Consider the following 14,816-nt stretch of genomic DNA (forward strand, 5'->3'; position numbering starts at 1 on the left):
GTCGTGGCAACCGTCTCTGGCAGTGAGGCTGAAGTACCATGGCCTGACTCAGGTCTTACAACGGCCGGCTCCTTGGCTCTAGCTGGCGGGGGATGGAACGGCCCCTCTCCGGCCTCCTCCTCTTCTGCAGCACTGGCAAATTGAGACCGGTGCCTGCCTGCGGCACGTGACCCATGAGTGGAGCCATGACGGTGCCGAGAGTCCTTGTTTTTACTCAGCACCGATCCCAGTGTCGAGGGTGCCGGGGCACTGCATACTAAGGAGGAGGTACTCGGTGCTGGGTCCGCTGACCCGGGGTCGGACTGGGGCCGGAATGCCACTTCCATTAGTAGGATCAGGTGCTGATCTCTATCTTTCAGTGTCCTGGGGCGAAACCCCCTGCAGATCCTACAGCGATCCTTTTGATGGCTCTCCACCAAACACTTCCAACACGAAGTGTGAGGATTGCTTCTGGGCATACACTTGCCGCAGACCTCACAGACTTTGAAGCCAGGAGACCGCAGCATGCCCTAGCACTGGGATAGAGCTGGAGGGGAAACCCCCCGCAAAGGAAACTTAAGTAGTAGTTAGTGTTAACTAAATAAAGTACCTACTAACTATATACAGATTGCCAAATGCGCTTGTCACGACAAGAGCCAGGGGAAGTTCCAGCTAACCATCACTGGCGGTATGAAGGAACTGAGGGGTGGGCGGGTCAGGAGGGTCCCGTATTGAACACCATGATGGCACCACTCCAGGGGGCACCCGGACTGACCCAACGGAAAAATCTAGGGGAAAAATCTTCCAGCTGCCATGCGCGTGCACACATCTGACTGGGATTGACATGAACAAGCACTCGAAGCAGAAGTAATCATTATTTCCATTACTCCAGCTTTCACGGCTTTTCCCAACCCAACTGGTACGATTTATTTGCAATTGTTATGGCTTTGAATAAGCATTAATACAGTTTCATTCATGGATTAAAAGTCTCAGGCATGTGACTTGCAAGTTAGATAGCCAAAAAAATTGAGAATCTCAATGCCAGCCCAGTAATTTAGCATCTGAATTCAATTTTGGAGCCCCCTAGATCCTGTGGGGCTGGGAGAGCTGTGGAAGTAGCACATTTAGTTCCAGGAGAAGCACTGTTATTTTCAAAAAACACCTCTGATTAATGCTCTTAAGTAGCACTGCACTCCAGAGGAAGCCAATTCCAATCCTCTTTAGGGAGGAATGATTGTTTTAACATCTTAGGGGTGGGTTTAGGTGGGGAGGGAAACTGAGGGATGGCAAAATTCTCCTCCCAGTACACACACATTGGGCTAGTCAAAATTAGCTATGCTGCACATATCTGGAAGGATACCTACTGGTAATAGCCAGCTCCATTACCAACATTTTAAAAAAGGGAATTAAAGCATCATATCATTTAAAAAATCTAACAGGGAAGAAACTAATACATGAGTAAGGACCTAAAAACATATGCAGAGATCACCACGGGAAAGCAAATTTCCTCTCTAGATACCCCACGCTTGGAGAAACAAAGACAAAAGAATGCTTCTACAAACAAAATTACTCCCACATTCCAAGCATAAGTAATTTTATGACCAACATCATCTGTAGTTATCCCAGCAAAAATAGGAGTAATCAAACCATGCTTCACAGCACTATCCAATCATGCAGAGGGATCAGGAAAGAATTCCACACACTGTGTACAACATTGAACCAGCTATAAATTATGGGGCGGGATCTTCCTTGGAAGCAAGTTATCACTCTTGATGGGTCTCATTTGATATGACACCACTTATGTTTCTAACTGAGGAATGTAAATATCAGAAAGAGCTATAGATGAAAAAAAGCAAATAAGGAAGATTTATAAACTTTACCCCACACTTTACTTCTAATGACCTTCAAAAATAAATATCACATGCTCTTACATAGCTCTGCAACAACAAAGACAACTGCAGTTATGTAGATATCCTGAACTGAAATAAAAGCAGGAGAGAAAGCTATCCTCTCATTTCAGGTATAAATTACATCCCCTTCAAAGACAGCTCGGCTCCGCTGATAGTTCTCAATAAGCGTGTACTTTTTGAAGAGGGTAATTATTTTGTCCCATGTTGCTAATATTTCTCATTTGACCCCATGCAGTTAGGGCACTCTAATTGACAAAAAAAATCATGAAAATCTTGTTAGCAATGTTCTCGCTAGCCATTAGTACCAGTGAAGGTTCAGTGCAAATCTTAAAGGAGTGAAGTGTCCTGCAGAAGAGGTCAGTGGGTTATTTATTATTCAGGTGGGGCCCAAAATATCTTGGGGACTTTCCAAATACAGGCCACATTTTCCAAAACTGGATGCAAGAAGTTAAGGCTGGTTTACATTTAGATTTTCCTGGCTTAACTATTTTGATTAAGGGTGTGATTTTTTTTTCCAATTTATCTATTTTTAACAATTTATGTTTTACCAGTATAACAAATGTAAATCAGCCTTAAATCATAGAGTCATAGGACTGGAAGGGACCTCGAGAGGTCATCTAGTCCAGTCCCCTGCACTCATGGCAAGACTAAGTATTATCTAGACCGTTCCTGACAGGTATCTGTCTAACCTACTCTTAAAAAACTCCAATAATGGAGATTCTACAACCTCCCTAGGCAACTTATTCCAGCGCTTAACCACCTTGGCACTTAGGAAGTTTTTCCTAATGTCCAGCCTAAACCTCCCATGCTGCAATTTAAGCCCATTGCTTCTTGTCCTATCCTCAGAGGTTAAGAAAAACAATGTTTCTCCCTCCTCCTTCTAACAACCTTTTACATACTTGAAACTTTTATTATATCCCCCCTCAATCTTTTCTTTTCCAGACTAAACAAACTCAATTTTTTCAATCTTCCCTCATAGGTCATGTTGTTTTCTAGACCTTTAATCATTTTTATTGCTCTTCTCTGGACTCTCCAATTTGTCCACATCCTTCCTGAAATGTGGCACCCAGAACTGGAAACAATGCTCCAGGTGAGGCCTAATCAGCACAGAGTAGAGCGGAAGAATTACTTCTAATGTCTTGTTTACAACACTCCTGCTAATACATCCCAGAATGTTGTTCATTTTTTTGCAACAGGGTTACACTGTTGACTCACTATGACCCCCAGCTTCATGCTCAAATAAACTGGTTAGTCTCTAAGGTGCCACAAGTACTCCTTTCCTTTCTGCAATACTCCTTTCTAGGAGGTCATTTCCCATTTTGTGTGTGTGCGCAACTGAATGTTCTTTCCTAAGTGGACTACTTTGCATTTGTCCTTATTGAATTTCATCCTATTTACTTCAGACCATTTCTCCAGTTTGTCCAGATCATTTTGAATCAGTGTAGCTATAGCTATATGGGAATAGCCATGCAGTGTAAAACATTTCTATGCTATTATAACTGCACCCAAACTGGGGAAGGAGGGCAGGATTATAGTACCATCAGCACAACTTCCTAGTTTAGATAAAACGTTAGAATTCAAAGTCCATACTTAGGTGCCTAACTAAGCTGCATGATTTTCTAAAGTGCATTCCATTAAAACACACGGGAATAAAATTTACAATACCTCTAGATTATCATTTGGATATTAGGAGGCTGACTGGGATACCAGCATCTATTTGGCCAACAGCAATACAAGAACGAAGGCTCCTACCTTCTATGGTTTGGGAGCATTACAAATAAGAGAGAACTACAAAGAGAGGAATAACTTACCTCCATAATAGAGTCCTGTAGCAGTGCACATGCGCCACTGTCCCTGATACATTCCCGCTGTGCTGGGGCTGCACATCTGAACGCTGACATCTGCAATCTCCTGGGGCTCTAGCGATCTGACCATCACCATGTTTACATGGCCAAACTGGTCTCCCCCGACGTACTTAAGACAAACCCCTGGGGGCCATGCCTCTGTCCCTGATAGAGCAGAAAAAGGTATTAAAGTGTCAGTGACAATGCAACTGTAGCGACTTCGCATCTGCTTCTTTTCTGGCAAGTGCCTGCATGAGTAGATAAACATTTTATTAAAAGGGTTACACTGCTCTGTTGAACAGTCAAGGAGATTCCAAGTTGGCTAACAGATACCAGCCTAGTCAAATTTTCTAGTTCTCATACAACAGCAAAGGGAGAGAAAGATTTTCATACAAAACATAACTGTTCCAGCATGTGACCAACTGGAAGGAAAGACCTGTAAAATATCCACAAGTCCTTTAAATTTTGAGAAACCCAGAGCCGTGATTTAACAAAGGCCATCAGTAATCAATAAATCTGAGCGAGAGACCTGTGAGGACACGTTCCGCTGCACTTTAGCCACGTTGGGGACACAAGTAGCACTCAATGAAGATGACCAACTAGTTTTTCCATCTTAATTTTACTGTTTTTGTTTCCCTCCCCCCAATCTCATAACTGAAAATATTTTAATAGGAAACATGAGACATTTTCTGCCAGGGTGTCAAGTTCCTTTTTCAGTTTGTTGGCAGTCTTGGGAAGAGCAAATGCTTTTGTTCTCCCTGTTTGTAAACTTATGAACTAGAAATAACATCTTCTGTATTGTTTTATTTCTCCTTCCTGCAGTGAGCCCCTCCCAGCTCCTTGATGGTGTGGCTGAACTCTGACAGTGAAAACTGAGATCCAAGTTTAGACTGAAGTTCTAGGGGCTGATGTTGTATAGCATGAAGGAATGGAGCAAGGTGGTATTTGCTGTACACGCAACAGCTCATTTGAGGGCAGATGCAGCAGTTTCATGCAACAGCAAAAGAGGAGGGGATGGTGAGATGGAAAAACTGTGGAGAATGGCTTTGAAAGAGTTGTAGAGCATGGCTCCAGTGGATGTGTGAATATCAGTGCCAACATGGCATTTGGATGCTCTCTCTGAGATCGTGATATGAGCTGGACTGATAAATCTGGTTTCTGGGCTGTAGCGATTGCATTCTGCTTGCTATAAGTTAATGGGAGCAGTTTAGGGACGTCTGTGAGCTGCAGAGAAATTTGGACAGATATATATGATTATTGCAAGCCGATGCTGAGATGGCAACTCTGGATAGGTATTAGTGACCAAGGGACATCTTGTAGGAGCATTCCTTGAGATACCTGACTTTACGGAAAAATCTGTTTTCTGGAAGTACTGCAGTGAGGGCATGGCAGCGAATCATTATTTGTGGGGTTTGGACCTAGAAAGAAACCCATCAACTGAGGAAGTATCAGTGTGGAATAGTTGGAATGGGATCAGGGAAGCTATTTTGGACCCAGCTAGAGTTAGAAACAGCATGAAGGTTGGGGGCCCTTGGAAAAGGAAGATCTGAGTGATTACCAGGCCTTATGTTGTGATGTGTGGGAGCTATGGAGTGTGGCGACTTTTGTGTGAAAGGGTGTGCAGCCTGGCAACATGGTTTTCGTTTAAATAATATATGTGATTTTTATCAGTTTTAATGGCTTTAAGTTTGCCATGTGCTTAGAGTGCTATAGCTGATAAGCGCCATTAAAATGAAATGATGATTATTTCATTCTATTTCAGTACATGCATTTCTCAGGAGATGACAGATTGCAGTAACCGTCCAAAGGAGCTCGCAGCAGCTAGAGGTAGACTGGGATATGGAAGTAAGTCCATTGAATCGGGGTGATTCTTTAGTCCTATTATACAAGATTGGCGAGCCTGCAAAAAGACTATCACACTGTAGGAGGACTGGACCTTAGTTTTTGACAACAGGCAAAAAGCCCCTGCCTGAAAACAGTTTATTCATAAACAGAACTACATGCTTACAGAACTCTAATTGACCTGTTCAACCAACTGAGTACACAACAGCTCTGCTCTCTGCATCAGACAGAAAGCAGCTCTGCCACACCAAATCCCTCAAAGCGATGCCTCACTCTGTTTTTTTCATGTTTTAGAACTGAAGTCATTTAATCAAGGGTTCCTGCAGGATCATTAAGAATCTTGGCTTCACTTCAGCATCTACCTAGCAAGTGCTAATCTTGAACATTCCAGGCCTTAGATATTAAATATTAATTGAAATAATTTTTAAATGTAAGACACTGGCCTAATCTGCACAGTAAAACCACCTCCACAAAAACGATAGTTAACCTGGATTGAAGCTAAACCAAGTTGTAACAGTGTGGTCTGGCCTTTGTGGATAAGCCGAAGTATTGTTATAACCAAAATTTACAAAAGAAAGTAATGCTTTAACCCTGGTGGAAGCCAAAACAAAGTTTGGTTTTGACAGGAAGCCACAAAAACCAAGGAATTCTAAGTTGAAACTGTTTCCTTCAACTCCCTACCCACATCCTACAAGACCCAAGGACTTTAGGAAGGGAAACAAATTTTAAAGACAACATAAAATTCACTGAATCTAACAATTATCTAGAAATTTTTTTAAGAAACTGAAAACCCAAGTTTTCATGAAGACACATCTGTTACTTGTGGGAGGGATTTTATGATTTACTCATAAAAACCAAAGGAAAAAAAACAAGAGAATGAGGACGGGGGAAGCAAAGGGTTTTTAGTTACTAAAAACAGGTCTGTCAATCAACAGTAGATTTCACATATGGGGATTTCATTTGGAGCTAGTATTTTCCAGTCTCATCCTGAAGGGTTCTGAAGCTTATACAGGACCTGGACTTTTAGGAAACTCCACCTCAACTTCTGAGAAGATTATAGTGCCTTTGCCATGGGGGTTGCTAAGGTGAAAAACTTGTTCCCCCTGGATCTATCCCTCATCACTTGTCAAGTATGTCTCGTATTTCACACTAATTGTCCATATATTATATACATAGTAAATGTACAAATTTGCCAAATAGTTTTGCACATTAGAAATAAAGTGCTCAACAGTCACCTTTCCATTTTACCCAAACAGCCACCAAATACACACAGGAAAGTCCAATAGTACACCGAAACCCTTTCCCTGCAATTGGTGTTTTTTCATATGAGCGCCAGCCTACAAAGTGTTGAGTCTATCTTTACCTCACTTCTTGCCCTTATGCCCTGTACCCAAGTCTAAGTGTTTAAGATGGTGGGGTTTAATAACCGTTTGTTTTATAATGTTTAGCATATTACTATACAGTGCTCCAAGCTCTGTGGCAAGAAGAGTCATTTATGATTTTTAACACAGCTGTAATTTGCTCACACACGATTAAGAACATTAGTCCTCGTTATGCTATCATTCCTGTGCACAGAAGCAGCAAAAGCATGATAATTAAATTCAGATACACAGGTGAACTACTCATGCGACAGCCGGTCACTGCAGCACTCGAGGACAAAGTATTATCTCCCTTTGAATCCACAGATCTCATTTTCCTCCTATAATTACATCTCAGTAGATAAGCACTGAGAGTTTATTTTGCCTGGCCTCAATTCAGACTCACAGGGAGATGACTGTTTTGGCTCACCTCACGCTGGAATGTTGTCTCCACAAACTTGCATCACATCCTCTCCTCTAGGAACTGCCACAAGATTACTCTGTTCCTAATTTCACACAATTCACACCGTTTTAATAGAATTGCAAATGTCACAGCCTTGCAATGAGAGTAATTTAGTTTGAGCTTACACCCTCTCCTCTCAGAGTTGCATCACCTCCACTGATTTCTTGACACTCATGGGTTCTATAAAGTGCCCCACAGTTAATTGAAGGGACAGTGTATAGATCACACAAAAAAAAGAATGAAATGCAGTTCTAACATACTGGCTGCTCATGAGTTTCAAGGAGTTTAAATAAAACAATTCTGATTTTAAATGGGCTGAGTTCATTTGCTGAAAAATATCCCTTTTTAAAGGTAAGCTGTTTCCATCCTCTTGCTGGAAGAGATTCTGATTAGAAGAGCCTTTAAGTGACAGAAAAGACTGAAAATTAGGAATCCTGTACTGAATGAATACCTAAGAAAATAACTTCCTACAGAATTTGCCAAGTAAAGATAAAATGCAAAGGAAGAGACGGGAACTCAAAATACCACTGAACAGCGTAATTGGTCACGTGCATCTGTCTGAATCAGAATTTTGGATAACACTGTCCCCATACAAGGGCTGATCATGCTCCAGTTGCAGTCTGTGGCAAGGCTACTGATTTCAGTGATGTACGATCTGGCCCCAGAGCACCACTCACTCCATTCACTACAGTAAGGTTAAATCTGTTCCTAGAGAGTTGTTCCAATACAACTATCATCCCAATTAAATACCTCCTCCTAAGTGAAGCACACAGCATAGGGACAGAAGAAGAACTAGAAGAATAAAGAATTCCATCAACAGAAACAGCTGAACTATTTTAGGATCACTTCTGCGTCACATGATTTTACTTTCAGACAGAATTTGCCACACAAATTCCTTGTCCTCCGAGTTTGAAAAGTTCAGGATATCCAACAGCCAAAACAGAAGGTCTGAACAGGAAAACAAACATCCCCATAAATACAATGGTGCTACCAGGCTACTGTTCTTACAAAGAGCTCAAAGTAAGTACACCCAATAAACTAATGTACTAATGAAGGGAACAACAGAAAATATCAACCCAGTTTAGAGGGATGGAAACTGCTGACGTGACTGAGCTTGGGACTGAAAAGAAGAGAGGTTGTAAGGTCCTTCTAAACCCATACAGACACCATCTGGCTCTATCCTGTCATGTTACCTCCAACACAAAAGAACCCTCCTGGGAAAGGCAGTTAGGAAGGTAGAAGAGGAAGGGGCTTGGAAGCAGATATCACATCACATTTGCTTTCTTTTCTTTCTAACCTATACACAGGCCTTGGCATTACAACATCTTCAGACTGCTAAGCTTCCTTGGGGAGTTAAGGTAGATAAGACAGAAATTACAGCTCCCCACCTGTCAACATAACATGCTTCCATTTTGCCTAAACGTCAGTGTCCAAAAAGGTGAACATTTTCAAAGGCACCAAAAAGGCATTTCAATGGTTTTTGGGCACTTAGCTTCCCCTTGTGTCTTTGAAAGCCTCCCCCTTCATTAACACCTTGATATGAAATAACTTTACTCCTGCAGAATAAAAAATCATTTTGAACAAGTGGATCTTTGTTTCTATGAAGTTTCCATCTCAGTTCAATGAAAAAGGAAAGATTTACCCCCATTTACCTGTATTTTGTATTCTCCATGTTTTTGTAAACTGGGTATCAGGAGGGATGGACTCCCCTTCTCCTATGGTAACATCTTCAACGAAGGACATGGAGGGCACATTGATGTTCGGACTCTCAAAGTCATAGTAGGCTCCAATGGCTGCTTGCAGGTTCCTGGAAACCAAAACAGAATGCAGCTTTAAGTACAGACCCATTGAATCAGGTCACTCTCAAGGGTTTATATATTCCATCTCTTAAAGCTAAACAAAAAAATTAAAGAGCATTAGCTCCGTTAGATTAATTTTGGAGTACAAGGTCTTCTGATCCTCTGGCTGTATGGGATGGATGAAGCACAAAAAAACATGTGTGATTACTCAATTCTCAAGACCAAAATGGTATAATTGCTGGATTGCTAGGATACAGGCCCTGATGCTTTCAAGATACATGGTTAGACACAGAATGGCAGGAATTCCAATCAAGGAGCCTATTTATTTACTGCTGACAGCATACTCAATCCTGAACACAGTCCCAGCACCACGGAGCTTATTATCTATTTCAGACAGAGTGTACTTAAGATGCAGTAGATCAGGTGAGGCTATGACTACAACAGAGAGCTTAAGTGGCACAGCTGCACCTGCACCCAGCTGACAGAGAGCTCTCCCATGGACTTAATCCACTCCCAACGAGTGCCAACATAGCAATGTCAACATCGGTGCTTAGGTTGGTGTAACTTATGTCACTTGGGGGGGTAGCTTATTCACATCCCTGAGCTACGTAAGTTATACCAAAATAAGTGGTAGTATAGACAGAGCCTTAGGAAAGAGATGATTAAGAGATTGACAGAGGTCTGTAAAATCATGAATGGTATACAGAAAGTGAATGGTGAATTGTTATTTACCCCTTTGCACAACACAAGAACTAGGGGTCACCCAATGAATAGACAGCAGATTTAAAACAAACATATGGAAGTACTTCACACAATGCACAACCAACCTGTGGAACTCATTGCCATGGGGCATTTGAAGGCCTAAAGTATAGCTGGGTTCAAAGAAGAATTACCTAAATTCATAGAGGATAACTCCGTCAATGCCTATTAGCCAAAATAGTCAGGGACACAACCCCAGTGCTCTGGGTGTCCCTAAACCTCCAATTGCCAGAAGCACCTGATACTGGCCACTGTTGGAAGATAGGATACTAGCCTAGATGGACGATTGGTCTGACCCAGTATGGCTGTTCTGATGTTCTTTTTAAATAAACAGGGTTGCAAAGAGTTACCTATCATCAATCTCCCCTCATAATAGAAACAGCCCACTAGACACACGCCCCGCAATACTAGCTAACTGCTTAAGGCAAAAGGAGTAACTATCTTATATGAACAGGTTTCAGAGTAACAGCCGTGTTAGTCTGTATTCGCAAAAAGAAAAGGAGGACTTGTGGCACCTTAGAGACTAACCAATTTATTAGAGCATAAGCTTTCGTGAGCTACAGCTCACTTCTTCAGATGCATATCGTGGAAACTGCAGCAGGCTTTATATATACACAGAGAATATTTAGGCTTAAATAGAGACTTGGAGTGGCTAAGTCATTATGCAAGGTAGCCTGTTTCCTCTTGTTTTTTCCTACCCCCCCCCCAGATGTTCTGGTTTAACTTGGATTTTAACTTGAAGAGTGGTCAGTTTGGATGAGCTATTACCAGCAGGAGAGTGAGTTTGTGTGTGTATGGGGGTGGGGGGGGATGTGAGAACCTGGATTTATGCAGGAAATAGCCCAGCTTAATTGTCATGCACATTGTGTAAAGAGTTATCACTTTGGATGGGCTATCACCAGCAGGAGAGTGAATTTGTGTGGGGGGGTGGAGGGTGAGAAAACCTGGATTTGTGCTGGAAATCACTTTAGATAAGCTATTACCAGCAGGACAGTGGGGTGGGAATAGGTATTGTTTCATATTCTCTGTGTATATATAAAGCCTGCTGCAGTTTCCACGATATGCATCTGAAGAAGTGAGCTGTAGCTCACGAAAGCTTATGCTCTAATAAATTGGTTAGTCTCTAAGGTGCCACAAGTCCTCCTTTTCTTTTTATCTTATATGAAAATTAGGTATGTCTGTAAAAGCTATCTGGACTGGGGGGGAAGAAGGGATAGAGAGCTTAGGGTTAAATACATGTTAGCCACAATCACGGCTGCATTAACTTGCATCCTGTTTAAGTCATGGATAATGTAACCAATGCATCAGGTGACACTGGAGGAATGTCCTGCAGAACATAATAGGTAGTTTTAGGCAGTCAAACAGGTTAAGGATTTTTTTTTTTAATTGTTAGGTTTTACCTAGCACGGAGCAGACTTTGATCATAATAGCCACCATGCAAGGTTTTCACTGACACACAATCAATGCATTTTATACTATAAGCCATTATTCAACTCTAGGCATTTTCTACATAGGAAAGATAGGACTATATTTAAAACAGCCAGCTCAGTCAAATGTTACAGGAAGGGTGCATGTCACATTAGCCAATAAATGAAAACAAATGCTTGGTTTTATGTCATCAGATGCCAGTTGCTTATACACTGAACAAGATCTACATAACTCACAATGGAGCTGTGCCAAGAGGTTACTGTTCACTCAACTGGTTAACACCATGATCTAGACTTCAGTCTTCTCTGAAATTTCTTCCCCACATTACCCTGACCCAAGGTTAAAGATATTACAGTAGTCAGATATGGTACTACCACACACAGCTCTTCCTCCTCTCCATCCATAAACACACAGAGATAAATCTCCAGACATCCTAAAATGTCTGATCCTAAGTATGCAGCACACAAGCAATACAACTATTACACTAAGATTAAAAAAAAACCAAGGAAACAGAAGACAGATCTTGAGGGAAAATTCCTCAACAAATCTGAAAGCAGCCTGTAGTATTTTGTTCTCTGTTTGCTTGGCTGTAAGCATACTTCAGAGGGTAGTGGGGCTATTTGTGCATCAAGGCCCCCTGCCAAGTCTCTTCCCATCCCTGTGTCATATTTCATCAGCTTGCTTTGCCACTGTGAAACAATTCAGAGTCTGCTGCAGCATTTAATAAAAAAACCCACTGAATAAGACGCAAGAAAAGTAGACTTCCTGTCCCAGTGTGTCCAGGTATCACGACCCCTCCCTCCCTGCCTGCCCACCCCCACTCCACACACAGAGTTGGGTTTTGCTTTGTTGTTCTAAATACTTGGGCAGTCGCAACAGACGATTCAAGGAAATTTATAGAGACTAAGTAGAAAATGAAAGTAACAATATAGAAAAGTAGCAAGAGAATGAGAACGCAAATCTCCAAAGTTCAAGCAGGAGAATGCTTCGACACCGAACTGCTTCAAGAGAGTCTACTGTGAGGCAGTATGGCATAAATCATGCACTGCCTGGTTACACAACCAGCAGACAGATTAGACAGCAACGTTTCCTTGTTGTCTTTGTCTTTTGGGAGACATCAAATGGAGTATGGGCTTAAATATGACACCTCTTCTTTTGGGAAATCACACCTTGCACCAGCCAATGGACACACTAGGAAACCATCTGAACCTTGAACTACAAAACCACAGGAAACCCTGATTCAGTTCCCCACCAATAACCCCATACCTCCAATTCAGTACCAGAGACATTTACAAGCACAAATTTTGAAAATCAGAAAAATACTTAAAAGCAGAGATCTGCAGATATCCGTGGACCATGTTTGCAGATCAGATGCGGATACAGATTTTGTATCCACATAGGACTCTACTTAAAAGCTGATTTTCATCTCTCCTCCCAAAAATCACTTCACTGGTTTCAAGTCCAAACAAGCACATTTGAAGCCCTGCATGGTGCCATCTCTTGTCTAAGTTTCTGTCCTCCCTCCCTATTACTATTTCTGTGTATCACACCAGTGTGTAAAGCACTTTAGAGTCAGGTACAAAAACAAGGCCCCCTCTCTGAAGCATTTATGATCTTACAAACTCCTGATTTATGCATTCAATCCTGCTATCCCCTCCCACTTCCACAAACCCCTTGACTTCATTCCTTCGTCTACGCTGCCCTACATCTGGTGCACCAGCCCTCTTCCAGTGTGACAGCCCACCTCACTCTTCACTAAATCTCTCCCCAAAACTCACTATTCACCAGGCCTTCTCCTGCCTACATGACAAAGTTATATATAAACTAATAATAAATGTGGAACTGTTAAGACAAGTGCTAACTTAACCAACATAATCCACATGAGTAAACTGTCACAGTTCCAGGGTTAGCTGCTTTGTCAGCTTTCTGGTCTCGCTGAGTGCATCTCCTTCAGTCCCTGGGCATTGTGCCTTTATGTATCTCAGGTGGAATCACATGATCCACCCACTCGTAGATGGGGCCCAAGGCTACAGTACCCCATGTGCTGACTGTGCTTACTTTGCCAGTCCAACTGGGTTCAGCACCTGCAATTCTTTCCTTCGGGAGCCTGTAACCCGTGGTGAAAAGAGTGACCAGACAGCCTTAACTACCAAGTTATTGCTGAACAATAGAAACAAAGAATTTCAAGAAAAAGGATTTTAAAATAGAACACTCTACACAAATCTATCTTGCACAAACGTTTACAATCCCCTGATGGTAACTTAGGCTGGCCTAATTTCTTCAGACACCCCCAGGCAGCGTTTGTTTCATAGTCCCCCAAACAACTATACGCTCTCAAGAGAATGTTTTTTTTAAACCTGCCAGGAGTTCTTTTCATCTGTCCTGGTTCAAACCAGTTTTGTAGGCTAGCTAGAGAGGAGGTAAAAGCTAATAGCCCTGCCATTGTCCCTTAACTTCCAAATGTTTCAGAAGAAGTGGTTTATCGCCAAATTAGTCAGGTCAGCTAGATGCCTTCCTTCTCATGCCCATCTCTTTTGTCCAGACTTTGGTAAGATTGTAAGCAGCTCTTACCTTCTGTCACTTTAGGCAAATGTGTGGCGTTATATTAAGTATGCACGTATATGGTACTTTTCAAAGCACATTTACAGATGTTAATTGAGCCTCATTCTCCTTTACAAGGTAGGCTACTATGATCCCTCTTTTCCACATGTAGAAAAAAAACAGGCAAAGGAGGTAACTTGCTTAAGGCCACACTGAATGGGTAGCAAAGCAGGGAACATAATAGAAGTGTCATCATAACCAGTCACCGGCTGTAAACACTGCTATTTTCTCACTTGAGTCTCTATCTTCACTACCAGGCTCATTTCTAACATAGCGAGTGTCCTCCAGAGAAGAAAAGAAAGGAAAGTTACCTACATTCTCTCTTACACTACAGTTGTAATCTGGATATCAGTGTCAACCTTCTCAGCTTCAAACTAGGTCAAGGGCAAGCTGAATGGGAATGAACTGTGTAGTATCTATTAATTATGGGCTTCCAATAATACTCTGCTCCAGTCACCAAGCGAGGTCAACATGCGGAAAGGTACTTTGTTGCCATAAACTCAGCTTCTGAAGGAGGGGTATGAACTGAAGGACAGTATACACCCTATGGGTTAATTTTACTCAAATGCATTCTGTCATGTTTTAAGATTTCATAAGGAAAAGTTTCACAATGGGGAATAAAATATACTATTGCTAAAGTGACTTGTGAGATTAATTCTTGTCTGTGAAGTGCTCTGAAATTTTTTGATGAAAGATACTATGTAAATACAGATCAGAGCACAAAGATATTGTTCAAAGTTAGTGATTCATCTTCATAATAGATCAGTAACTCCAGAAATTTACATACTGATCTTTTATTGGCTTCTCCCCATCCCTATAGCCACACCACCATC

General features: G+C 41.7%; 1 protein-coding gene across 5 annotated transcripts in view; it reads right to left on the reverse strand.

Moving 5' to 3' along the window:
- The window catches only part of ILRUN (inflammation and lipid regulator with UBA-like and NBR1-like domains), a 55,194-nt gene that overhangs the window by 26,568 nt on the left and 13,810 nt on the right, over positions 1-14,816 (reverse strand). For all 5 annotated transcript variants that reach the window (XR_012155845.1, XR_012155844.1, XR_012155843.1 and 2 more), the window contains exons 2-3: positions 9,049-9,203; positions 3,701-3,898 (exon numbers count right to left, since the gene is read on the reverse strand). Coding sequence is in view for 2 of the 5 variants with exons in the window: in XM_073320238.1 (XP_073176339.1) it covers positions 3,701-3,898; positions 9,049-9,203 (353 nt within the window). In the remaining 3 variants the exon portion in view is untranslated. The remainder of the gene's footprint in view (positions 1-3,700; positions 3,899-9,048; positions 9,204-14,816) is intronic.

Source organism: Lepidochelys kempii, chromosome 21 (assembly GCF_965140265.1).
Source record: "Lepidochelys kempii isolate rLepKem1 chromosome 21, rLepKem1.hap2, whole genome shotgun sequence".
In the NCBI taxonomy this organism is placed as follows: Eukaryota; Metazoa; Chordata; order Testudines; family Cheloniidae; genus Lepidochelys; species Lepidochelys kempii.